The following is a 26,846-nucleotide window of genomic DNA, read 5'->3' on the forward strand; positions in this document are numbered from 1 at the left end:
CTGCATGACAAAAGAATTCTGAGAAAATGGAGAGTTAACAAAATCAGTTTGTGTTTCAAGAGAAGCAAACATTTCCTTTGTTGAGTGCAATCCTATGAGCTAGCCTGAGATGGCATCTCAGCCTGTATCTTAGAAAGAACATTCATTATTAGGAAACCATAGAAGTTGAATCATATCATGTGTATTACTTAATATAGACTATGTCAATGCCTTCTATTTATTGCTACAAATGAATCTAATAGATTCCTTTCCTGTTGTCCCACATAAAATGAAATAACTTTTGAAGCAGCAGAGATGAGAGAAAGCTGCCCCCCCCCCCCTTTCTGCTGTAGATGTGCGTTTCGGACAGAGGCAGCAGCTTCAATGCAGATGCTGAGTTGTAGTGGCACTACAAAGCCGTTCTCACTGTTGGCCATGAAAAAGGCTTGTGCACAAAAGCTGTGCTGCTTCAGAACTCGCAGCAGCCTGTTTTCATCTGCATGCCTCTCTGACAGTATTTGTTTTTCAAGTGTGCATGCCTTTTAAAAATTTCATGTAGTCCCTTCAAAGCAGTTGCTAGCTGCTAAGCTGTACAGATAAGACAGTAGCTGAATTTTCCTCTCTGAGGAGCCTTGTGAAGGGCAGCTGAGAAGCAGTAAATATCCCCCTCTCTTACACTAAGCACCTCAGAATTGAAGGACAATACAAAAGTAGTTTTCTGTGTGGAAATGACAGCAGAATGCAGAAGGAAAGCAGTAAAATGGGGTGTGGGGAAACTGGTATGTGGAAGATCAAGAAATACATTATAGTGAAAAGGACAAAACATTTGTGTAATCCTGTTATTATTATTTTTTAGCAAATTGAGGGAAAATAAGAAAACAGCAGAGCTGATTAAAACTGCCAATCTTCTGTTTAATTCCTTTGAGCCATACTATATGTGGGATTATATTGCTCGCTGGTTTGAAGAATGTTGTAGGTAAGTTATGTCCCATAGACAGTCTGTTTTAGCATGTCCCATCGGAGAAACAGAAAAGACTGGACTAATTGTTGAAAATTCTTGAATGATTTACAGTTTTCAGAATGAGTGGTAATTTTTGAATAGAGGGATCTTTATAGAATATATAACAATAAATTTGATCATTTTTAAGGTGACAAAAGATGTTTGTTTTTATTTTACATTATTAGTATTATTATTTACTACTATTATGGTCTGCCTTTCATAGCAGTTGTTCTGGAATTATGCAAAGCTTGTTAGTGGAACAGAGGTGGACTGGGAAGCCAAAATAGTCCTTCAATGGGCCTTCCCCACTGCCTTTTACTAGCAGAAACCAAGGTTTGAAGGCTGGCAATACTATTTTGGCTGTCTAGCAGCTCCCACAATGGCCACTGAATTCTCAGAGGGCATGTATTTCTCAACAGTAGAGGCACTGCTATTATTTTGTAACCACCCCCCATGTTTGTTTGTTTTTAGATTTCAGATTTTTCTGCAAACCTGTGGCTTTTCTCAAGTTTGTAGAAAGATCTGTCTTGCTTGTTGATGATTCCAGTCTATCCACAAATGGGGTCATGTTGAGAATTGAATATATTGATGCAGACAAAAAATGTTTGTGGCATGATACACGATAATATAGAGAGCAAATTCCAAAGGTAAAAGACAATGCAGTAAAAGCAAGCAATACATATGATAAAAATCACTAGAGATGGTAATTATATTCCCTTACAAAAGCCTGAGCTGTTTCTGAGTTATTTTATTATACTACAGTTCTAAACCCTCTATAAAACTTATCACACAAAAAAAATGATATTTCAGAAAATTGCAACCAAGTTAATATATATCCTTTCCTTTAAGGAATAGCTAAAGAGTCAGGGGCTTTTCACTTTAGGGGAGAAAGCAGTTGGCCCCTCGAGTACTTGCAGGAGGTACTTCATTTGCCATTCCAACTATTTTCTTATTCCCTTTCCTGAAAGCCCCCATAACCTCTGTCCTTTACCTGTTTCTTTCTGTTCTCTGCTCCTGACAGCCTCTCCCTGAAAGGACTTGTAACTCCCATATCTTCACCTTTCCCTTCTTCCATCTCTCTCCCATCAACCAACCAACCAGTTTGGTATAGTGGTTAAGTGTGTGGACTCTTATCTGGGAGAACCAAGTTTGATTCCCCACTCCTCCATGTGCAAATGCTGGAATGACCTTGGGTCAGTTGTAACTCTCTCAGAGCAGTTCTGCTCAACAGCAGTCTGGGAGAGCTCTCTCAGCCCCTCCTACCTCATAGGGTGTCTTTTGTGGGGAAGGGAAAGGAGATGGTAAACCGCTCTGAGACTCCGAGTGAATGGCAGGGTATAAATCCGATCTCTTATCTTCTTCTTTATCATCTGTCCCCCATCTTTTGCCAAAATTATTTATTCTGCTTCTTTTATACCCACTTTTCTGTCCACTGGGAGCCTAAACAGCTTACCTCATTCTCCTCTCCTCCATTTTATCTTCATAGTGCCCTGTGAGATAGCTTAGTCTGAGAGTGTGAAACTGGCCCAAGTTCACCCAATAAGTTTCCATAGCAGAGTGGAGAATCAAACCCTGGGTCTCCAAGATCCTCATCTGAAATTCTGACCACTACACCACGCTGGTTTCTATAGGGTGGCTGCTGATGAGCAAGCAACCCATCCTGGGTGAGTCAAGTTGTATGGTAGCAAGTCACCTGGTAATTGCCTGGCAATTACCGGAAACAGGCCTGAAAAGTCCATGCCCCCTCCCCTGCCTGTTATGGTTGTCTAGCAACAGCCACTGAGGGCATTTGTTTCTTAAAGCTACAGGAACTGCTTGTATTGGAAGGGGGATGTTAACACTGTGTATTTTTTGTTTAACCCAATGTATTTTTTTATTAGTGCAAACCCAGGGCTATGTATGAACTATTGGAGAGCTCTGGATTCTAAGCACTTCAAGCTATGCTCTCAGTATGCTTTCCTACCTCCCCTGCCTGCTTTACTCCTGAAAATACAGCTCTTGGGGGTTTGGAGGCCCTCAGTAATAGACTGCAATGGGGTGTGAGACTCTGTAGTAGGAGAAGGGCATCAGTGGAAATCTGAATGATAGGTAGCATCCCATCTGTTGTGTTTGATAACATGGAGGTGATACAAGAGATTGGTGAGTCTGTGATGATCCATTCACACATGGAAATCATCACTGTAGTACTACTTGCTACACTGTAACATGTATTAGCAAATGTAACAGCAATTTAAAGGAAACCCAAATCTTTCCCTTTTTTGATATTTCAGGTTTTAAAATGTACGAAAAATCTGTATAGTGTTCCACCTCATCCAAGATGTAGTTGGCTCCAAAAGTTCTTCAGTCAGATAACTTTTAGGGCCTATTAAATGAAACAACCTGTTTCTATATACTTGTCACACTGCTGCCAAATTCTTCTTTGTAGGAGAACACTGCATGCCCGACTACAGACTCTGCCTGGTGGTGGCAGTGAGCCTGCTGAACTCCCCCTGACCAATTTCTGCCTACTGGTTGATTTTTTGTTGGATATAGTCTCTTTGGTAAGGTTGCTTGCTTGTTGGATGCAAGCATACAAAGTAGCTACTGTTCTGTTACTTAGTAACACAGACACAAAGGAAATGTCTTTAGTTTAATTAGTTTTAAATTGATAGTGATAAGATGTAAAATGTAATTTTTATCACACAGGTCAATGTTCTTCTTTAGGTGCAAGAGTTTTATCACAGGATTTTTGTTACAACTCTTCCCATTTTCTAACTATATTGTCATTTGATAGTAGAATATATTGCTGTGTGCTTTTGTGAAACCTAATAAGTACCAGTAGTTCTTTATAATGTCATAATCTCTATAGTTTTCATAGGATAGATATAATGTGAACATTATTCTTAAGGCACTCTTGGAAATGCATTTTCCCTTCTGTAACCTGTCTTGTCTTCAAATTCTTTGCTTTCTCATTTCAAAGCCTACTAGAAGTATGAGAGTGCTTTGTCAGGTATGATATTCAGACTGTTTTCCATTTTTAAATGTGCATTTGGGTACAACGCTAAGTGCAAATATAGTACTAGCCATTGCATTATTCTGAGATGCTTTTCATCAGTTCATTCTTCCAGGATGTGTTCAGATCATTTTTATGCTATAGATATTTCTCATTTGCTGCACACACTTTTGGTTGTGCTTCTGTTATGGCTCTGTTGCATTTTCCCAGCATTCAAATTACATTTTACAGGATGTAATTCACCACATTCATTCATTGCTATTGAAATCACTGAGCAGAATTCAGGTTCTAGCCCTAGATGAATTTGTTTCCTTTATATCCCTCCTGTCTTCCATTATTGAACTCAAGGCAGAATACACACAGTTCCCAGTAGGTCTCCCGACTCTTGACCAAACTTAGCTCTATCTGCTTAGGTCCCACAAGGTTGCAGTATCACATGACCTCAGATTATACCCTAGGACAGTGATGGCTAACCTTTTCAGCTTGGTGTGTCGAAAATCGGGAAAAAGTGTAGTCTTCCTCGGGTCGCGTGTTACTTCACCGTGTCACTTCAAGAAATATCAATAATTTGATGATATTTGCAGCCCCAATAAAGAAAGAGGGTTGCCAAGTCCAATTCAAGAAATATCTGGGGGCTTTGGGGGCGGAGCCAGGAGACTTTGGGGGTGGAGCCAGGAGACATTGGGGTGGAGCCAGGAACAAGGGTGTGACAAGCATAATTGAACTCCAAGGGAGTTCTGGCCATCACATTTAAAGGGACAGCACACCTTTTAAAATGCCTTTCTTCCATAGGAAATAATGAAGGATAGGGGCACCATCTTTTGGGGCTCATAGAATTGGACCCCCTGGTCCAATCGTTTTGAAACTTGGGGGGGGGGTATTTTGGGGAGAGGGGAATCCCCTGCCCCCACCTGGGGATTGTAACCCTGCGGGAAAGGGTGTATCTTTTTTTCTTCCCGCCTTTTCTCCTCCAGCGCTTGCCAAGGGAAGCCAAGGGGGGGCGACCCAATGCTCCCCTCCCCTTGCCCTTTTGCAACCCACACACAGCCCCCATCGCCCACCCCCTTCCTCCTCTTCCAAGCTGAAAAGGGCAGCTTGTCCTTTAAATCTGAAACCTCGCCTCCGGCAGGCGGCCATGAGAAAGAGCGAGATGCAAAGTGAGAAAGATCATGTTGGTTGCAAAAAAAAAAACAGGACCGGGTGGAGGAGGAGGATGGGGGGGGCAGCCCCACAACAGGCCCAAGAGCGACGCCCCTTCGGGCATTGCACCCCACACACACTGCTGCAATGCCATCTCTGCCTCCCCCCCCCCAGCCGCTCCGTGCAAACAAACGGAAAAAAACACACCTGCCTTGCTCCTGCATTTGCAAAGCCCTGGCATTGCAAAGGCGCGACCCGCCGAGGAGGGCACTTCTTTCCCCCCCCCTGCCTCTTTTTTTGCAATGCTCTTTTTTTCTTTCTTGCTGTACCCACCTATTTCCTCAGGCCCCGGGGAGGGCGGGAAAAGGGGGTTGCAAAGCTCGGCCCTGTTGCGAGGAGGAGGAGGCGCGTTTGGCTGCCTCTGCTTTGGGTGGGGGACGGGTTGCGCCAGGAGGCTGTCTCCTCCCACCCCCAGGTCAAGGCGAGGCGCTGGCAGCGTCGGCCAGCCTTCCCTCCCACCCCCAACCTTCCCTCCCACCCCCACCCCCGGCCTGGAGCCGGGGAAAGAGGCGGCGGCTGCGGCCCGCTGCGCTGCTGCTGCCTCTTCTCGCCTTCATCTTAGCAGCTGCTGCTCCTCCAAGACGGGCTCAGCAGCCTCCGAAGGACTCGCGGCTCACCACACTCCTTGGTTTCCGGTGTGTCAGCCAAATTGCCTCGCGTGTCACCAGTGACACGCGTGTCATAGGTTCGCCATCATGGCCCTAGGACCTATGGAATATCCTGTGGTCTGCACTCCCCAAATTCCTTAGAGGCTATTGCTCTTAGCAGCATTGTACCTTGTCCCTGTCTACTCTGGGATATGTTCTCACAGAATGGCTAGCCCCTGAATATTGTGCATGAAGTAGATGAGCAAATTTAATATTAATAGCAACATTTTTATTATGGGTTTAGACCTATGCACTGTAAGCATGCTTGTAGTTAAAGAGTGGCATTTCCTCTATATCAGGGGTGGCCAAGGGTAGCTCTCCAGATGTTTTTTGCCTGCAACTCCCATCAGCCCCAGCCATTGGCTATGCTGGCTGGGGCTGATGGGAGTTGTAGGCAAAAAACATCTGGAGAGCTACCCTTGGCCACCCTGTCCCTATATTTTTCAACCTGTTGTGCTTCCTGAAATGCGACTCCTGCAGATCAGTGGGTTCTTGGAAGTAACATGGGAGGAGGCCTCTGCGAAAGAAGAGAAATCAGTGGAAATCTTATAAATAAATTGGGGGGGGGGGAATCTCCTCCTCCCCGCAAAAAAACCCTTACTTTATTTCTCAGGGTTTTTTTTACAAAGAAAACAGATACATTACATGACAACAATCAGTACAGTTAACAAAATGAAGCCTTTTTAGTTGAAAGCTTATGGGGAATGAAAATGCCCTTTACACTATTGGAAAGATACTTAGGCTCAAACCTTATATTTTTTATTGCCACTTGGTGTTGTTTATCATTTTGGTGACGAATGGAATGATTCAAAAGCTGAAATCTATTGCAAGTGCAAATTAGAGACAGTATCTCAATTGCATTTATTTACGTATCTTACCAGGAGACCTATATTGAAATACAAACTGAACATCTGCCTCAGCTCTTGCTCAGAATGATCTCTGCACTTACGAGCCACCTCCAGACATTGCACCTCTCTGAACTAACAGATTCCTTGAGGCTCTGCTCCAAGATACTTAGCAAAGTTCAGCCTCCATTGCTATCTGCTGGTACTGATGGTGCACTGCAACTTTTAAGCAGACACAGCAGCATCAAAGAATGGGAAGAGAAAAAGGTAAGCCTCTAACCGTTTTTCTGTTTGAAGGTAACAGATCAATTTCTAAATAGTTTCTATGAAATTTAAATCTTCGTTTAAGAATGGCTATACCGTGATCATATTTACCCAGAACACAGTCAGCAGGCATGAGGACATAGCACAAATGATTCTTAGCATTCAGCCAGGCACAGCAGGATCACAGCATAATGACAAGAAGACAAAGCAGGCAGCCTGAGTGGTTCAGACTCTCAGCATAACAGCAAGCCGTGAAGTCTGGGGTGTTCAGACCTTCAGCATAATGACATGCATGAAGCCTGAGGTGTTCAGACTCAGACAAACATGGCTTCAGATAGCCACATTTATGCTTGGTTCAGACTAGTTGCTGGGCCCATCACAATCGATCAGGATCAAGCACAGTGATGTCAACCCCCTGAGTTAATTACTAGCACGGGGTTTCATTTAGAATGGCCTTGGTTCTTTTCTCACAGCTGTATAAAATGTACTAGTTTGGGAGATAGCTCTAACTGGCACTCCCACCTGAATCTGTTTATTGCAGGCCACATGCCACTCCCTTATCTCTGCCAGCATAAACACTTAGATTCCAGGCAAGAGGCCTATTTTACAAGTTTAAAACGACAGGCCTCTTGACTATACTTTGGACATGTAGACCAAGAACCATTGTCTAGTGATTTGGTGGAACAAAAATCACTACACCCGCGTGCTGCTCATGGGCTTTTACATTGTAGAAAATTACTCTGAGTATCCCAGCATGCCATGGACCCTTGGGGAAAACAATTATTTAACTATCAGCGCATACACTTTTTTCTATTGTCTTTTCTCAGATACTGGAGAGAGGGTGGAATGAAGAAATTAATCACTTGCTAATCTTGGGACCACTAGTACACCCTTTCCTTCCAGATTAAGATGGTAGATGTCTGTTGTGTAGGGTGGGGCAGAAGCAGAAAAATTGTATTACAGGGATGTTACTAGGGGAGGCATGGAATCGTGATGGTGGAAGGAAAACTAGGAGCTCATAGTTAGGGATAGGCACGAACCAGAAAAATGCAGTTTATTTTGGTTATGAACCGAACCAGTTTGTGGCCCTGCAAACCCCATTGAAAGGGACCACAATCCCTTTAAACAGGTCCAGATGGGCAGCCATGTTGGTCTGAAGCAGTAGAACAAAGCAGGAGTCAAGTAGCACCTTTAAGACCAACAAACTTTTATTCAGAATGTAAGCTTTTGTGTGCACACAAAAACATGCATTCTGAATAAAAGTTTGTTGGTCTTAAAGGTGCTATTTGATTCCCTTTAAGCAGGGTTTGCAGAAAGCCTGAAAAACAGTATAAGACAAACTGCACAAGAAACACCCCCCCCCCCAAAAAAAAGCTGAGCAATGGGGAGTTGCTCCCCACCACTTGACTGTTTTTGCAGCTTTCTGCTCTATCCATGAACTGCCACAAACAGCTTTAAAAGTTCATGACAATAGACCCGTCATGAACTTTGGTTCACAAATGGGAAATTTGTGACAAATTTTGCTTTGTGGTTCACTTTGTGCCCATCCCTATTCACAATGGTAAAAACAAGACCAAACTTGACTGAATATTTAGAGTGAATTTACCTTCTGACTTTTTAGCCACATTGTGTGATATGCAAAGTTCAGAATTTTGCATGTACTGTACTGATGTATTCCAACTCTACAAAGTTTTGCTTATGTTGAACCTATGCAGTTGTTGTACTAAATTAGCTTTTCTTCACTGCATAGTAGTGCAAATTTGAAAATGACTTGTTGGGATCCTCTCACCCTGGCCATACTGGCCTTATTGTTAAAACTTTGCTGGAAAACTGCACATTGCACAAGTACTATAAAATGCATACCTGCTGGAGAAAAAGTATTCATGGCTCTGATTGCTCTAAAGTGATGGTACTGAATACCCTAGGTGGGTACCAAACAAATTGTGCATTTTTTATTTTCTTGACATGTAAGAGTTCATAGGAGATCATGAGAGTGGTGTGTTCCTTCATGCTAAACCCTATTGCCCTTGGCAAAAAGTGGCTCATGGGCTATTACGTGTGGGGTGCTCCTTGGCAGTCAACACTAGAAAGGGGAAACCACAAAAATCTCACCACCCCTCTGGCATAGAGCGGTGTTTTTCTCACAGACAAGCATTTCAGATGGCACACCGTCAGCATAATATGCTGTCTATATGTAATAAATGAAACTATAACATTTTGATACTGGTGTTAGCTCAGATGAATTCAACCAAAGTAATGGAATAAATCCCACTAATTATTTCTGTCGGAGGGGTAATTTTTTGCTGATTTCTGCCCTCTTATCTGTTCCTGGCTCCCTGGCCTCCAGTAGAAGTATGGGGGTGGGAGATATTTTGGTGGCAATGTGGGGAGGAGGTGAGAAATTCATGCTCTGCTGACAGGCATCTTTTAGTCAGCAATAATTTTTATCAGGATCCATAGCATGGTTGGATCCATTTGGAAGTACATCATTTGAAAGAATCTCAATAAACAGTTGACTGTTGCTTTTGTAAACCTGATTTCCAGGAAGCCTCTTAGGTTGTATCCAATTATTTCCTTCCATTTACTCTTTCTCCATTGGAGGAAAACTTAGTGGAACAGACATTAGATTTAACTCATAGTGTGGTACTGGAACCCTTCAAATATGCAGTCTGTATTGGTCCCTTTAAATAGAAATGGCAACAAATATAACTATGAGGTAAAAAAAACCTGGCAATTCTGGATCTGTTGTTAGACTAAAAGGAAAAAGCAAATGCAGTAAGATGTTTCTGGTAGAAATATGTGGAAGTAATGTTTGAAATGCAGAATGTTTTTATTGTATTTTATTGTTTTATCATATGTTGTACTCCACCCTGAGCCCTATGGGGAATGGGCGGAATAGAAATATACTAAAATAAATAAATGCCCTAAACTAGTCTCTCCTTTTTGTATTTTCAATAAATCATTCAGATTTACTGTTTTAATATTTTAATCATTTCTTCTTAGATGCCACTGGTTTCTGTAGAAATTCCTAGTGAGGTGTTTGAAGATGGTGAAAATCCTCCAAGCAGTCGATCGTCGGAAAGCGGCTTTACAGAGTTTGTCCAGTACCAGGCAGATACAGTGGATGACATTGACAGGATATTGAGTGGGGGTTCTGGAACAGCTGGCATTGCCATCATAGGCAGTGCCTCCTCAGAGACTGAGACAGCATCTACAGTGGGTTCTGAGGAGACCATAGTGCAGCCTCCTTCCAAGATGACACAGGGGACAGGATCTCGAGGTGGGAAGACAACAGCAGTTCAAAAGACTGCAATGCAGTGCTGCCTGGAGTATGTCCAACAGTTTTTAACCAGATTTATCAACCTGTATATCATTCCAAGCAATTCCTTATCTCGGCCTTTGGCAGCAGAGCTTCAGGAGGACCTTGCTAGAGGGAAAGGAGAGGCTGCACAATGCAATAGAGACTCTCAAGGAGATGCAGCTAAAGGGAAGAAATCAAATAAGAAGACCACACCAAAAGAATACCTCTCTGCCTTTATTGCTGCATGCCAGCTCTTCCTTGAATGTTCAAGTTTTCCTGTTTACATTGCAGAGGGAAACCATACCTCAGAAATACATGCTGAGAAGACAGATGTTGGTGAGTTCCATTCCTTTTCACCTCCTTCTCTCAAAGTTTTCTTTTGAATTTGATTGTGAATTTTGTAAAGCAGAAGCTTTGCTGCATAACTTTTTATTTCTTCTCCCCCCCCCCCAAAGGGCATAGCTCAGTCCTTTCAAAAACTGATGAGGCATAAAAGTTTAGACTATTTGCTAGCAAAAAGGGTTTCTAAAAAGAGATGCTGAGGTTTGCTTTGGCTTATCTGTTTTGAAGGGTTCTGCTGCAGAATGGTGAATTTAGTAACATTAATATTAATAATCAGAGTTAATAAATAAATACTACTAAATAAAATAAATAAACCACACATGGGTCAGTGTCTTTTTAGACTATTCTGATGATTTGTCAATTGTCATCTAGGCAATCTCTGGGACTCTTGGTGAAATGCCAAGATATGTTTGTCATCAATAAGCCCTTGTATTTTGCGTATGTCACAGCTATGAGATCCTTGATGTGTGCCAAGCGTGATGGGATGCTAGTGCCCTCCATTAAGTAGTAGGAATGATTTTAATTTTTTTATTTTATTAAGTCTCATAGCACAAGTGTATGTTTCCTCCGGTGCGTTTGTTATGTTAGTTTTCTGATTACCTGACCTACAGATGTCTCCATAGATAACCAACTGCAGTTTCTTCTGCCCTGTCTTGTTGTGTGCCATCCAATTCCTTTCCCAAGATTTCATTCCATATCTTTAAGGAGCCGCTCCTGAAGTGCTACTCTAGTTGGGCCCATGCCTTCTGACAGCCAGTGTCAGGTTTTCTTTTCAGTACTCAACTAAGATAGTCCAGCACCTAAAATAAATTTATTCCAGTGATATCCACATCCTACAGCAACTTAAACTTATCTTCCTTCAGGGCTTCATCCTACAGTCATTTAAGGATTTTGCTATTCCATTCCACTTAAGGTTTCTTAATGCTGATGTTGATTGTACTATCATGCTTAGGGGTGGAGAGTCAAAGCATCATAATATCACACGAAATTGGAATAGAAAGGAAGGTTTGAGGTTCATGGTTTATTCATAGCTTTACAATCAGTGAAGGAAGTTCTTGCAGCCCTGAAAACTGCACAGACCTCCAGGGCAGAACACTTTCAAGAAAGGCTGTCCTGTTTTTTTAGTGAACCAACTGACAAATATACACATTTAGATTTGCTCCTTTCATCTATAGAGATTGAGCAACCCATTTTCTGTAGTTAATGTTGATTGGGACATTGTGGAATTCACTGCCACAGGAGGTGGTGGCAGCCACAAGCATAGCCACCTTCAAGAGGGGTTTAGATAAAAATATGGAGCAGAGGTCCATCAGTGGCTATTAGCCACAGTGTGTGTGTATATATAAATTTTTTTGCCACTGTGTGACACAGAGTGTTAGACTGGATGGGCCATTGGCCTGATCCAACATGGCTTCTCTTATGTTCTTATGGGACACTTTATTATTGCTGTTACTCTCATTTCCTTCTATCATTTTAAACTTGTAAGCGATATTTTTCCTCCAGTTAACATTATCTGTTCAATATTATTGCTTCTTTTGGTCCCCCAGGGCAAGACAAATAGATTATGATAATGGTCATGACCCAGGGTCCTAGGTTTAGGCTGCCCAGATGCCTGGGGTGTTCCTAGCAGAACTCTTGACTTTTCTGCTTTGAACAGCTGCCTTCCATTCCCTATTACAAACTGCTTTGGAACACTGCATTTCAAGAACAACTTCCTTTGGGGGGTGGGGGTGCCTGGAGTACTGATATTTTTGAAAATAGTAAATCAAGGCCCCTGCTTAACATTTAGAGTTAGTTGCCGTATTTTCCGGTTAGTAGTTTGGGTCTTCTGTTTATCTTACTATTTTGATTAGATTTTTGCCAAAACTGAAAAATGACACACAGTGGCTTGAAACAAAATAAACAATATGGCAAAATATAACTTTTATGTATTACTGAAACTGCTAATTCAAATGTCAATACAATGAAGGACAGTTGTGATAGATAAATGCCATAAAGCTGAAGTAGGTATGCCAGATTGGGAGGGGGGGAATAATGCATTTCTGATGCAAATTGAAATTACATTCCTTAAGACGATCTCCCCTGCCTCCCCCCTCCCCCCCCCCGGTTTTCTGTTTCAGATTGTGAACAAGAGCAACCTCCCCTGTGGCTCCAGACTCTCATGAGCGCTTGCAGGCAAGCAAATGATTTTAGAATCCAGGGTGTCACTATTTCTCTAATAATGGACTTGGTTGGTTTGACTCAATCAGTTGCTGTTGTCACGGGAGAAAACCTAAACAGCGTGGAAACCGCACCACCTCTGAGTCCAAATCAAGGAAGGGTGGCTGTTGTCATTAGACCTCCACTTATTCAAGGCAACCTGCGATACATGGCTGAGAAGACAGACTTTTTCAAGGTATACTAAAACATCTAAATATGTGCTACTTCCATTTTTAAATTTTCTTTTCGGGCTTTAGAAAGTTTCTTGCCACTTTTCCAGAAGCTTGGCCCATGTTAGCATCCTTGCAGTACTGCCCCACCTAGCAATCTGATGATACATGTATTAACTTTTTAAAAAAATTAAATTTAAAAATTAATTTACTATTTTGAGGTTAATTTATTCTTCTTGTTTATTTCCTGCTGTAACTGTGTTGTCTTGTGTCTCTTTCCTAAAGCACGTGGCTTTAACTTTGTGGGACCAGTTAGGTGATGGAACCCCTCAGCATCACCAGAAGAGTGTAGAGCTTTTTTTCCAGTTACACAATTTAGTTCCATCTTCTAGCATTTGTGAGGATGTTATAAGTCAGCAGTTGACTCACAGGGACAAGGTAAAATCTCTTCGTACTGATCATACTCTTTTTAGAGGTGCACTACATATGGGAATTGTGTACATTATCAGCGAAATTATTTTAGAATAATGTGTTGTGTTGGCAGACTATGCTGGCTAAGTGCAAGCCATAGAAGCCTCATATTGGTGATGACAAGCAGTATAATTCAAATATAGACAATCATTCCTGCTTGCAGTTATGGCATAATCAAAAACTGGTACCTTTTTAGTCATATCTTTTCTTGCCACTGTTCCCATAGTTGTTCATCCTCCAGTTTTGAACTACTGTCATCTCTTGTTTAGAATCTCTAGAAGCTTCATACACTCCAGCATCTTTATGTATTTATTTAAAACATTTTAAATAATACATAGATAAAAACATGTTAAATAAATGTTAAACTCTGCAGGGAACAATCTACTGGTGATCTCCAGCTCAAAAGAAGTATGGCTGTGCTTGACCAGAACCAGGGCCTTTTTTGCCCTGGCTCCCACCTTGTGGAATTCTCTGCCAAACAACATCCCTGCCCTGCAGGACCTAATGCATCTCCATAAGGCAGAGACATTCCACCATTCCTTTGGTTGAGGACAGTGATGGGTACTATCCTACTGGCACTCCCTCCTCACCCTCCCTTTTTTCTTCCTGCCTCCTTTTCACCAGTGACATAATTGGAATTTGAAGTGTTAACACTATCTGAGAATGTTTTTATCTATGTATTATTTAAATTGTTTTGTTATCTATGGATGTTTTTATCGTTATGTTGTTCACTGCCCTGAGCTGTGTGTATTCAGGGGTACAGTAGTCTGTAAATTTAAATTATAAATAAATACATTTTGGGTTTTTTTGTTGGCACGCCTTATTACTTCAGAACTATTCTGCAGTGATATTCTAACTTTTCTGTTCTACCAAAACACTAGTCCTTCTCTCACTTATATGCACTTTTTAGCTTTACCTTTTATCTGCATCTGCAGCTTCCATTGACAGAGTGCTGGATCCAACCCAGCACTTTTGTTTTAATTTGTTCCGTAATAGTTGCGAGTGTAGTTCTCTTTATCTAGCAAGTGGTGCGTCTTTTGGAAATAGAATATGATGCAAACACCCTCTCAAATTATTTTATGAACTGTGGTATTATATTTATTATTTTATTTATTTGTCTATATGCATTTTTATGTATGATTTTATAGTGGCTAATGGTTGTGCTAGGAGAACACAAAACCTTGGAAAATACAAAGCTACCCTCCCCCCAATCATTGTGAGTCAGACTCCGATCTGTGTTTTCTTTAATGATTTAATCTCATGAATAATTATAGTATCTTCTTCGTGGTCTCTGTGCATTCACACATATGGGTATTCTTCCAGAATGGCCCTGACCTCGGAGAGTTCAAAGCAATCTTGATCGTAGATCTGGCGCGCCTCCCCCTCGTCCTGGGGCGGAGCCACCGTTTGCGCATGCGCGGACGAGGGGGGAGGCGTCTAGCCACTCAGTTTCTTCCTTACCGCTGACCTGATCGCACCTACCTCGTTGATCTCCAACTTCCTCATTGCAATCTTCAGCAAACTACTTCTTTCTTCAACCTACTTCAGTCTTTCATCTTCACCTGCTATCGTATAAAAAAAAAAAAAAAAAAAAAAACCTCCTCACTATCTTTCGGACTTTCTCCCTCACCCTCCCCCCCCCCCCCCCGGGAGCGGATGGAAGGAAGGGACAAGGTCACTTTCAAACGCTGCACGCGCTGCTCTGCCAAGATCCCATCGTCTGACGGGCACTCCCTCTGCCTTTTCTGCCTCGGGGAGACCCACCGCACGGATTCCTGCGTCCACTGTAGCCAGTTCGGCAAACAGGCCCGCAAGAATCGCGCCGCGAGACTCCGGAGCCATCTAATGGAAGCCTCCCTCCGACCGCATGGCGCGCAACACCAGCCTCCGCCATCTTCCCCACTCCACGTGGGAACGGCGCAGCCGGCAGCTTCCGTGGCTCAAGGTCCCTGCAAGCCTAAGTCCGGCAAACATACCACAAAGTCGGACGGCACCAAGAAGCGTCACCGCTCCGAGTCCGCCCACGTGGATCCGACGAGCACCGCCAGCATAAAGAAAACCAAGTCTGCGCATCGACCCTCCGACCAATCTGGGCAACCCACGAGCTCGAACCCGGCCACGAGCTCGACCGCAGTAAGATCGACATCGAACCCGACCACGAGTTCCGCCTCGGCTCCAAAGACACCAACAGTGAAATCGACGCCGACGCCGAACATCACACCATTGGAGATTGTGCGCATCTCCTCCAAGTCGCCGTCAATCACGACCTCTCCACCCGACCAAATACTCGAGGTCCACTCCCCTGCAAAGAGCCACCAACCACTCGACCCCCGCGCCTTCGTAGATCTCTCTAAGCCGCTGGAAGCCCAATCCCTGACCAGGGAACCTTCAACTCCGAGAGTCCTTTTACCACGGCAACCCACACCAAGAGCTCACAGCCGCCAACGCTCACGCAGCCGCCAACGCTCCCGCAGCCACCGTAGGCAACGTTCCCGTAGCCGCCGTAGGGACAGCCGCCAACGTTCCCGCAGCCGCCGCAGTCACCGTTCCCACAGCCGCCGTAGAGAGAGATACTCCTACTACTCCCCGTCGAGATCTAGATCTCGCTCTCCCCGGACCCGACGAGGGCACCGACGATCCCCCTCTCACGACCGCTACCGCTCGGATTCGAGAGGGCGCCACTACCACAGCTACCATGACTCCCCTCGGTACCGAAACCGCGCGGACAGACACGATCGAACCCGACACTACGAAGCGTCCCCGCGCACACACCACCTCGACTACGACACACTCGCTCAGCTCCATGACGAACGCAGCCGCCTCGACCTCGAGCCGAAACTGCCCTCACCACCGGGCTCCATACACACTGCGACAAACAAACAGCTGCCACCTGTAGAAACCCAACCAGACCTACAGCACGAATCCGACGACGACTCCGAAGCCGAACTCTCCGAATCCGACCGCTCCTCGGGGTCGGACCTACAATCCCCGGCTTCCGATATAGCTAAACCGGCGGACCTGTCTCCATCAGAGGGTCCGAAATCCTACCTTGACTTAGTCTCCAATATGGCGAACTCGCTGAACCTGAAGCTTAACACAGACGCACCCAGGGTCTCGGACGTCGTCTTTGACCTCGTACATTCAGACCTCCCAGCAAGCTCCTCTCTCCCTATGCTTCCCGTCCTCCTCGAGACACTCAAGGAAGCCTGGGACAAGCCGGCATCGGTACCTCCAACCTCCAAAAGAGTCGAAGCCCTTTACAAGATCCACGCGCCGGATGCAAAGTTCTTGTTCACCCACCCGGCTCCCAACTCCATAATAGTTCACTCCTCCTCGAAATCGAAACAGACGAGACACCCGGTACCCCCGGAAAGAGAGGGCAAGAAGCTCGATACTATAGGGCGAAAGATATACTCGCTCACTACAGCTGCAACAAAGATACAAAACTACACGGCATGCTTCTCAGCATATGCATACAACCTAACCACCTATCTCAACACCCTGATACCCTCCTTACCCGAGGAATCACGAAAACCAGCCTCTAACGCCCTACAGGAATTAGCAAGACTGAGCAAGCAGCAGATTAACACAGCTCGCCATGCTGCACAGTGCTCCTCCAAAGCCTTGGCCTCAGCTATAGCCTTACGCAGACATGCGTGGCTTAGGTCCTCGTCACTCCAACCGGACATTAAATATAAGATTGAGGACTTACCCTTCGACGGCCTTGGACTATTTAACGCAGCCACAGACGACATCCTCACATCAGTCGATGACGGCAGGAAACGGGCGAAACGCTTGGGGGTCTCCCAACAACAACCCCAGTTCAACAGGCAGAGGAACTGGAAGTCCACCTACCATAAGGGTACCAAGTCCCCCAGACAGCAAACCTCATGGAGACGGAAAACCCCCCAGTCCAAGCTGTCATCTCAATACAGACCACGCACGCAAACTTCCAAAAAGACCGCAGCTACCTCAAAACCGTCTCTTTGACCACCCTGCCACGAGACGTCCAGTTTCCCTCCTTCAGCCAAACCCCCACACCCGTCTACAACAGTTTTACTCCGCCTGGAGAGACATAACATCGGACGCTTGGGTCCTCACCATCATACAGAGAGGATACCTAATAGAATTCACATCCACCCCGAAACATCACAGATTTCTTACCACCCCATCGTCCGCACCGCTACAGACAGAAATCGCGTCCCTGCTAGACAAGAACGCGATAGAACCAGTCCCACCCCAATACCATCGCACCGGGTTCTATTCCCGCTACTTCCTGGTGCCGAAAAGGGACGGAGGTCTCCGCCCGATCCTCGACCTTCGCAAACTAAACCTCCACATCACCTACAAGAAATTCCGTATGATCACACTCCAGGCAATCCTTCCGCTTATCCCAGAACGCTCATGGATGGCATCCATAGATCTACAGGACGCCTACTTCCACATCACAATCAACCACCATCACAGAAGATTTCTCAGATTCGCCGTCGGGGAGCAACACTTCCAGTTCCGCTCTCTCCCATTCGGCCTATCGACGGCCCCGAGAGTCTTCACCAAATGCATGGCAGTGGTTGCCGCATCATTACGGCAACAGAGCATATCGATATACCCATATATAGACGACTGGCTGATCGTCGCCCATTCAAGGGAACAACTCCAACTGGACGTCTCCACTACCCTCTCCCTCCTGGCCACACTCGGCCTCCAGGTCAACTTATCAAAATCCAAACTAACCCCCACTCAGAGAATTCAGTTCATAGGAGCAGACATCTCCACAATCTCCCAAACAGCCTCTCTACCGCACGACAGAGTACTCAGCATACAATCTCTGGCCAACACCATCATTGCCCAGCGCTCCCAGACAGCCCTAACGTTTCAAAGGATGCTAGGCCTAATGGCAGCAACCACCGCAGTCCTATGCTTCGCAAAACTTCACATGCGACCCCTGCAGATGTGGTTTGTCAGGACCTTTCATCCTCACACACAGCACCAATCTACACTCTTGACCCTTCCATCGCACATCGTAACATCCCTCAAATGGTGGACGATGGAACATCACCTCCGCACGGGCATGCCCTTCAAACAAGCTCCCCCCTCAGTGATCGTCACCACGGACGCCTCCAGGTGGGGATGGGGAGCCCACTTAGGAACCCTCACAGTCCAAGGCCAATGGTCGGACTACGAGCGGTCCCTCCACATCAACTGCCTAGAGCTCCTTGCAGTACACAAAGCGCTGAGATCCTTTCTCCCATCGCTACGGAATCAGCACGTCCAGGTCACTTCCGACAACATCGCCACGGTCTTCTACATCAACAGACAGGGAGGCACCGCCTCCATCAGACTCTGCAAGAGGGCCCTGGCATTGTGGCATTGGAGCATCACCCAGGGCATCTTCCTCACGGCCGTTCACCTACCAGGGACCGAGAATACCCAGGCGGATGCCCTGAGCCGCCACTCGACCAACAACCACGAGTGGTCTATCAGCGCTCAATACATCCAACAAATCTTCAAAACCTTCGGAACCCCGAGCATAGATGTATTTGCCTCACCATCAAATGCCCAGTGCACCCACTTCTACATGAGAGGTCCACCATCCCAGCTCTCCAGAGGGGATGCATTCCTCCAAACCTGGAAGGGAAAACTACACTACCTGTTTCCCCCCATCCCACTCATCACAAGGGTCCTGCAGAAAATCCAAACAGACCGCACGAACTGCATCCTCATAACCCCATGGTGGCCACGCCAACCCTGGTTCACCACCCTCCTGTCTCTGTCCAACAGGACATTCCTAATCCTCCCACAAGCACAGGACCTCCTCTCCCAACAAGACGGGAAGGTCCTACACCACAACCCGGCATCCCTCAAATTGACGGCCTGGAGAATCAGTTTTTAGACTTTCCCCCGGACGTTCGCCAAGTCCTACTGAACTCTAGAAAACCATCCACTAGGAAAGCCTATCTACTAAAATGGAAGCGCTTCACCCACTACGCCTCTCAACACAACTTTGACCCTAACTGCGCTACCATCTCTCAGGTATTAACTTATACCTTAGCACTCTCAAGAACAGGCCTCTCATACTCCTCCCTGAAGGTACACCTCGCAGCTATTTCTGCCTTCCACCCCCACATCGGGGGAACAACAGTCTTCTCTCATCATGCCACGAAGGCCTTCCTCAAGGGCATCATTCGCCTACACCCTCCTGTCAGACAAATCCTTCCAACCTGGAGCCTCTCTCTAGTGCTCAGCCAGCTCATGAAACCACCCTTTGAGCCCATGGCATCTATTCCACTACACCTGCTATCGTGGAAAACAGCACTACTCACGGCTCTCACCACAGGCAAGAGGGCTAGCGACATCTGTGCCCTGCGGGCGGACCCACCCTACACAATCTTTCACAGTAACAGGGTGGTCCTTCGCCCCGACCCGACCTTCCTACCAAAGGTCGTCTCTCCATTCCACCTAGGGAAACAGTCAACCATACCAGCTTTCTACATAGACAGAACTCGAGAATTCCGTAAGGATCCGAGACTCTTTGTCACCTACGCCACCCATAATAAGGGCAGCAAAATATCTACTCAGAGGCTCTCTAAGTGGCTCGTTGCCACCATAGAACTCTGCTACCAACTGGCGAAACAACCAGTCCCGCAACACATACGAGCTCACTCTACTAGAGCCGTCGCCACCTCGTCAGCTTTCACGAAGGGCATCCCTATAGAGGACATCTGCGATGCAGCGGTCTGGTCCTCCACGTCTACCTTCGCCTCGCACTACGCTCTTGACGTTCGTGCCCGGCGTGATGCCTCCTTCGGACAGGCTGTACTTCGCTCCATCTTCGACTGACCACCGTAGTTACCACTCTCATTACATTCTGGTCTAACCTTGCATACTTTTTACAGATCCAGCACCCGCCTCCGAAGGGATAGCTCGCTAATCACCCATATGTGTGAATGCACAGAGACCACGAAGAAGATGGACAGGTTTCTTACCTGTAACTGGTGATCTTCGAGTGGTCATCTGTGCAATCACACAGACCCACCCAGCCTTCCCCGCTGCTGGACACTCACCTAGTACGTCTTCCACCTGTCCGGTGGCGGGAAGAAACTGAGTGGCTAGACGCCTCCCCCCTCGTCCGCGCATGCGCAAACGGTGGCTCCGCCCCAGGACGAGGGGGAGGCGCGCCAGATCTACGATCAAGATTGCTTTGAACTCTCCGAGGTCAGGGCCATTCTGGAAGAATACCCATATGTGTGATTGCACAGATGACCACTCGAAGATCACCAGTTACAGGTAAGAAACCTGTCCTTTTTATTTGTTATTGCTTTAACATAGTTTTTTCCCCTTTCTTCTGCCTTTCCCTAAGATCACATTAATATTTCTTCTTATTATGCAGAAAATCAGGATGGAAGCACATGCAAAGTTTGCAGTGCTTTGGCATCTCACCCGAGACCTGCATATTAACAAGTCATCTTCATATGGTCGTTCATTTGACAGGTTGGTTAGTTACATGTATAGTAACAGTACCCAAACATTTTAATGTTCAAATGTTCCTTTTCTACTCAAAATCAGTGCTTTAAATAGCTCAAATAGCATACATTGAAGATTGGGAGGGTGGATCCAAAGGTACTTCTCTGGTCAGAGGAGAATTCTTTCCATAATGTAAGGGCCATTGCTATTTTCCTGTAGTATACAGTTACTGTGTTTAAATTAAATTGGCATTTGTTACAGAAGTTTCTGTCTCACTGATTGGTCTGTAACATATGGAGTGCAGGAAGAACAGAATGGCATAATTCTAGAGTCTTGCACTGAAAAGGGCCTGTAAACACATCTTGCTTATTCTATGCAATCAAACTGACAGACTCAGGAATGAAGGTGTAATGGAGTGTGCAGTTGTTACGTTGTTTTAGTGCTTGAAGCCACTCTGGCAGCACACCCACAATGTCGCAAACAACTCAATTTTGCTTGAGTCAACAAGCCAGCTCTGCAGCACTAGTCAGGTGGCCACTGGCTCACCTATCGCCTCCTCCTCCAAACTGGTGGCCCTGCAGGACAAGGCAATTGTTGAACTAGTACCGATCATCATTGCCACTAAAGAGCCTGAGCCATATTCTTATATGACTGTCAAATCCATTTTGATGTTTGTTTTCCTCTTCAGGTCCTTGTTTATTATGCTAGACAGCCTTAACAGCTTAGACGGCTCTACCTGGTCAGTGGGCCAAGCCTGGCTCAATCAAGTCCTCCAAAGGCATGACATTGCAAGGGTTCTGGAACCTTTGCTTCTGCTGCTTCTCCATCCCAAAACTCAGCGGGTTTCCGTTCAGCGGGTGCAAGCGGAGTGCTACTGGAATAAATCTCCCTGTTACCTGGAAGATGAAAATGAAAAGCGCTTTATGCAAAAATTTAACTGTAGTGGAGGTAAGTATTGCATCTAAGGCTGCATTTCACATATTTACTTAACAGGATAAGTGGCAGACATCCAAGTGAAGATTTATCTCAAATTACTTGTTATAAGGAACATATTTTGTTTGAGTCAGGGTTATGCATGTGATTTCTAGCCTTGAAAGGGAGTTGTCTGGTATTGGGAAGGGTATCATAGACAATAGAATGCTGAAGTATCTCTTTTTCACCACTGTCAAGGCAACATTTTGGATTAGAGGAACCATTTTTTCCCCACTAGTAGAAGTACCAATACTGCTAGTCCGGTAGCACCTTAAACAATAATTTCCAGGGTGTACTTGAAACAAATGAAGGGAGCTTTGGCTCTTGAAAGCTGCTCACACCTTGGAAATTCTTGTTGGCCTTCAAGCCGCTATTGAACTCAACTCTTGCTCTTCTACTACAGACCAACAGAGCTACCTACATGAAATTACCAATACTCCTAAATTTATACCGTGCTTCTTCCATCATGAGGGGTACCGAGGAGGCTAACAGATTAAAAACAAGTATAATACCATTTCCCTCGTATGTTCTTGGTTGTTGAGGCATACATTAGAATTAATATCCAAATCTTTTATCAGTAGCAGTGGTTAGAAATATTCCAAAATGTCTTTTTGTTGACTCTAGGTTATTGCAAAAGGTTATTGTCAGGCTCCAGGCCATGTGGAACCCCTTTACAGGTGGGGCATTTCCATTCATTCCCAAGTTGGTGAAAGTAGCTTTCAGTATCATTGTAGCCCTTGTATTTGAAACCTGCTGGGGTGGGTCTCCTGGATCTATTCAGCTAATGGAAGAGCTTTCCCTTGACCCTATAAACATTCTGATGACACAAGGGGGTCTTCTGTTAGCAGACGAGTGAGTGCCTTTGTCTGGAAGGCTTCTTGCTCTGGAGGAAGATGTTGAATTGGAGGAACAGATCTGTGGGATCCAACCGCACTGGTTCCACTTAATATGTGATTTGTCTGAATTAATAGTCTCTGATCTGCAGAAAGGGGATGTTGCATGGGTTAAGTTTATATCTTTAGCCAGAGCTTGCTCAAGTAGGAAGAGATTGATATCTGTAATTTTTTTTTAAAGAAATTTCTCCCTCCTTCTGGCTTCAGCATTTCTCCACATGCCTGTAGGACAAGAACAAGACATCTCAGTTAAAGAAAACACTGAAAAGCCTCTTACCATGGATGAAATGGAGAACTTCAGTCTCACAGTCAACCCACTGAGTGACAGGATTTCCTTACTGAGTACAAGCAGTGAAACCCTTCCTATGGCTGTATCCGATTTTGACCTTCCTGACCATCAAATAGAAATACTGCAAAGTTCAGACTCTGGCTGTTCCCAGTCATCTGTTGGGGATAACCTGAGCTATGATGTGGAGACAGAAGGCATGGCTCCTCAAGACAGTTCTCAGCATATGGGAGGAGATTCACCAGATGAAATTGTACAGCAGGTGGTCATCGACTTGATACACAAGGTTGTGAGTGGACTTGGTGAAGATGCTGAGCCAGTTAAGCATTACCTGTATACAGAAGATACTCCTGCTAAATTAAATACATTGGATCCCTCAGAAGAGGGGAACAACTCTGAGGATCAAAATATTCATGACAGTCAGACCAGTTTGCTCAATGATAACAGCTCTGAGTTGTTATCTGTCTCAATCGAGACAGGACTCGAAAGCATCTCCAACGAAATCTCCAGAAACAATTCCTCTCCTTGCATCTCAGTGAGCCAGCAGAGTCTCAGTGATTCAACTTTCATATCAACGGAAGCAAAGTCTAGACAGAGAAGTCACAGCAGCATCCAGTTCAGCTTCAAAGGGAAGTTGCCTGAGAAAATGTCAGAAAAGGAAACTATTGTGAAAGAGTCTGGTAAGCAGCCAGGGGCCAAGCCCAAAGTCAAAATAGCCAAAAGGAAGGATGAAGAGAAGAAGAAAGCCCAAGCAGAGAAGCTTAAGCAAAGCAGTGTTTTCTTCAGTGATGGCCTGGACTTGGAAAACTGGTACAGCTGTGGGGAGGGGGAAATCTCTGAAATTGAGAGTGATGCAGGATCACCGGGACTGCGAAAGTCACCCCATTTTAATATCCATCCTTTATACCAGCACGTGTTGTTATACCTTCAAGTGTATGACTCCTCACGGACTCTGTATGCTTTTTCTGCCATTAAAGCCATTTTGAAAACAAACCCTTCTGCTTTTGTGAATGCCATCTCTACCACCAGCGTCAACAATGCCTACACTCCCCAGCTGTCTTTACTTCAGAACCTTTTGGCCAGACATCGCATTTCTGTTATGGGCAAAGACTTCTACAGCCACATTCCAGTGGACTCTAATCATAACTTTCGAAGTTCCATGTATATTGAGATCTTGATCTCTTTGTGTTTATACTACATGCGCAGCCACTACCCAACTCACGTGAAAGTCTCCCCACAAGACCTGATCGGGAACCGCAACATGCAGATGATGAGCATTGAAATCTTGACTCTTCTCTTTGCTGAACTGGCGAAAGTGGTGGAAAGTTCTACAAAAGGCTTCCCCAGCTTTATTTCAGATATGCTGTCCAAATGCAAAGTCCAGAAGGTGATTCTGCACTGTTTGCTGTCCTCCATTTTTAGTGCCCAGAAGTGGCACAGCGAGAAGGGAGCTGGCAAAAACATAGTGGCTATTGAGGAAGGATTCTCTGAAGACAGCCTCATTAACTTCTCTGAGGATGAGTTTGACAATGGCAGCACCCTCCAGTCCCAGCTCTTAAAAGTCCTTCAGCGGCTAATTGTTCTGGAGCATCGGGTGATGACTGTGCCAGAGGAGAATGAAGCCGGCTATGATTTTGTTGTAACCGACTTGGAGCACATCAATCCCCAGCAGCCAATGACTTCCCTTCAGTATTTACACTCCCAACCAATAACCTCTCAAGGCATGTTTCTCTGTGCCGTGATAAGGGCCTTACACCAGCACTGTGCCTGTAAAATGCACCCCCAGTGGATCGGCCTCATCACTTCTTCTCTGCCTTACATGGGGAAAGTCCTCCAAAGGGTAGTGGTTTCTGTGACCCTACAGCTGTGCAGGAACCTGGATAATTTGATTCAGCAGTACAAATACGAAACAGGGCTGTCTGACAGCAGGTATGGCTCTCCCCACCCCCACCCCAGTTTGGCAATTTTAATCTTTTTTTATAGATTTAATTTGTTTCTTGGGAAATTGCAACCAATCTGATGTTTGTCTTTTAGGCCCATTTGGATGGCATCAGTTACTCCACCAGATATGATGCTGACTCTTTTGGAAGGCATTACAACAGTGATTCACTATTGCTTACTTGATCCGACTGCACAATATCATCAGGTAACTGTGCTTATTGGGTTTAGCCACGGCTTTGTCAAAGTATGTAAGATATTCTTTTTTTTCTAGCTTGATTTGGTTTTTTGGTAGGTAGGCTAAGAAAGGCAGCAATTCCCATGTATACCTAAATTATGCTTCTAAATATTGAGTAAATAAGTGTGCTTCATTATGGGGACAGATTAGGAGACCAGGCCAGTCATTTGGGATGGTTTTTCCCATTTTTGGTTTATAGTAATGTTAATTTTGGATATATGCCTGTTGATTACTGAGGTCAGTAGCTGAGCATTCATTGGTATTAATGGAGCAAACGTTTGCATTTATTTATTATCTTCCATGGAAACAAAGAAGATTAGTGTGTGCGGAACACATAACATAGCATGGAAATAAACCTATTGTAATCCTAAAGATTTACATTAACTATAATTAGTTTTAAACCAGAGTTTGAAGCAGTAGTTGACCAGAAGATGTTAAAGGTTAAAATTCTGCTCAGTTTGGGCATAATGCTAGCCTGAGCTTTGAAACAAGAAAGAGCTGGAATGTGTGAGCCTGAAGGGGGTATTCCAGGTCTCTAAATCATGGTCAAGAGATGGGAATTGGGGAAGCATTGTATGTGCACCAAGCCATCGTTTTTGCCAATATGCGAGAGACTGACTTTTTCTTCTTTGCCAGCTTCTGGTTACTGTAGATCAGAAGCACATGTTCGAAGCACGCAGTGGCATCTTGTCTATTCTTCATATGATCATGTCATCTGTGACTCTTCTGTGGAGCATCCTGCAACAGGCAGATTCTTCAGAGAAAACGGCTGCAGCAGCTTCTGCTTCTATTACCACTATTAATCTTGGATCTACAAAGGTCAGGATATCAGAAACTCACATTGTGACTGCATGGGTGTCTGAGAGAGAAGTAGAGTCACTTTCTAGACTGAACTATTTTTCATTAAATGTGCCAAGCGTAGACTAGCAAGTTGCTCAGAGGTGACTGGCTATAACACACAATGACATCTTGACAGGAAACCTTTTTTAAAAAGTGGTTTGAGTGATTTTTCTAGTATTTTTTGTTGGCCAACAACAAACTGATGTGTTGAATGCATGCACTGAAAATAGGTGTATTCTTGTATGTGTTTCAGAATCTGAGACAGCAAATTCTTGAATTACTGGGCCCAATCTCAATGAATCACGGTGTTCATTTTATGGCAGCTATTGCATTTGTATGGAATGAAAGGAGGCAGAACAAAAATGCTGCAAGGACCAAGGTACATCAGACAAGTTAGCCAGTTTGAATGTTGTTCAGTTTAGTTTTAAAAGTGCTTAAATTATTGGTTTGCAAACTGGTAAGTTTCTAGAGCCTGTTAAAAATGAAGAAAGCAGGGGGTCTTTCATCCTAGTGAGTTGAGTTGGGTACATACGCTAGAAACTCTGATATGACTTTGATCTTTACTCATGACTTTGTAGACTAGTCAGTAGCATTCATTGCCCATTCCGAGGCCCCTCACATGTCAAAAACACCAGAGCAGAAACTTTTCCCATTGAGTCCCTTTTATCAGAAGTGTTTCAGCCAAACAGCTGCCAGAGAGTGCTTTGCCAGGGTGTGATTTCTTTATATTTTCCACTGTCAATCCTGGAGAGCCCTTCTTCCTGTGTGCCACTTGTAATTAAAGAAGAAACAATGTTCTTGATTT

General features: G+C 44.8%; 1 protein-coding gene across 4 annotated transcripts in view; it reads left to right on the forward strand.

The window, feature by feature from the left end:
• DOP1A (DOP1 leucine zipper like protein A) overlaps positions 1-26,846 on the forward strand; it is an 88,656-nt gene that overhangs the window by 42,880 nt on the left and 18,930 nt on the right. For 3 of the 4 annotated variants that reach the window (XM_060236531.1, XM_060236542.1, XM_060236537.1), the window contains exons 11-23: positions 836-955; positions 3,405-3,519; positions 3,939-3,968; positions 6,700-6,930; positions 9,931-10,564; positions 12,691-12,965; positions 13,225-13,377; positions 20,801-20,901; positions 21,563-21,822; positions 22,947-24,954; positions 25,060-25,171; positions 25,838-26,020; positions 26,295-26,420. In XM_060236531.1, the coding sequence (XP_060092514.1) occupies positions 836-955; positions 3,405-3,519; positions 3,939-3,968; positions 6,700-6,930; positions 9,931-10,564; positions 12,691-12,965; positions 13,225-13,377; positions 20,801-20,901; positions 21,563-21,822; positions 22,947-24,954; positions 25,060-25,171; positions 25,838-26,020; positions 26,295-26,420 (4,348 nt within the window). The remainder of the gene's footprint in view (positions 1-835; positions 956-3,404; positions 3,520-3,938; positions 3,969-6,699; positions 6,931-9,930; positions 10,565-12,690; positions 12,966-13,224; positions 13,378-20,800; positions 20,902-21,562; positions 21,823-22,946; positions 24,955-25,059; positions 25,172-25,837; positions 26,021-26,294; positions 26,421-26,846) is intronic. The other variant, XM_060236547.1, reaches the window with a different exon arrangement.

The sequence above is a fragment of the Heteronotia binoei genome, chromosome 1, assembly GCF_032191835.1.
Source record: "Heteronotia binoei isolate CCM8104 ecotype False Entrance Well chromosome 1, APGP_CSIRO_Hbin_v1, whole genome shotgun sequence".
NCBI classification, from domain to species: Eukaryota; Metazoa; Chordata; class Lepidosauria; order Squamata; family Gekkonidae; genus Heteronotia; species Heteronotia binoei.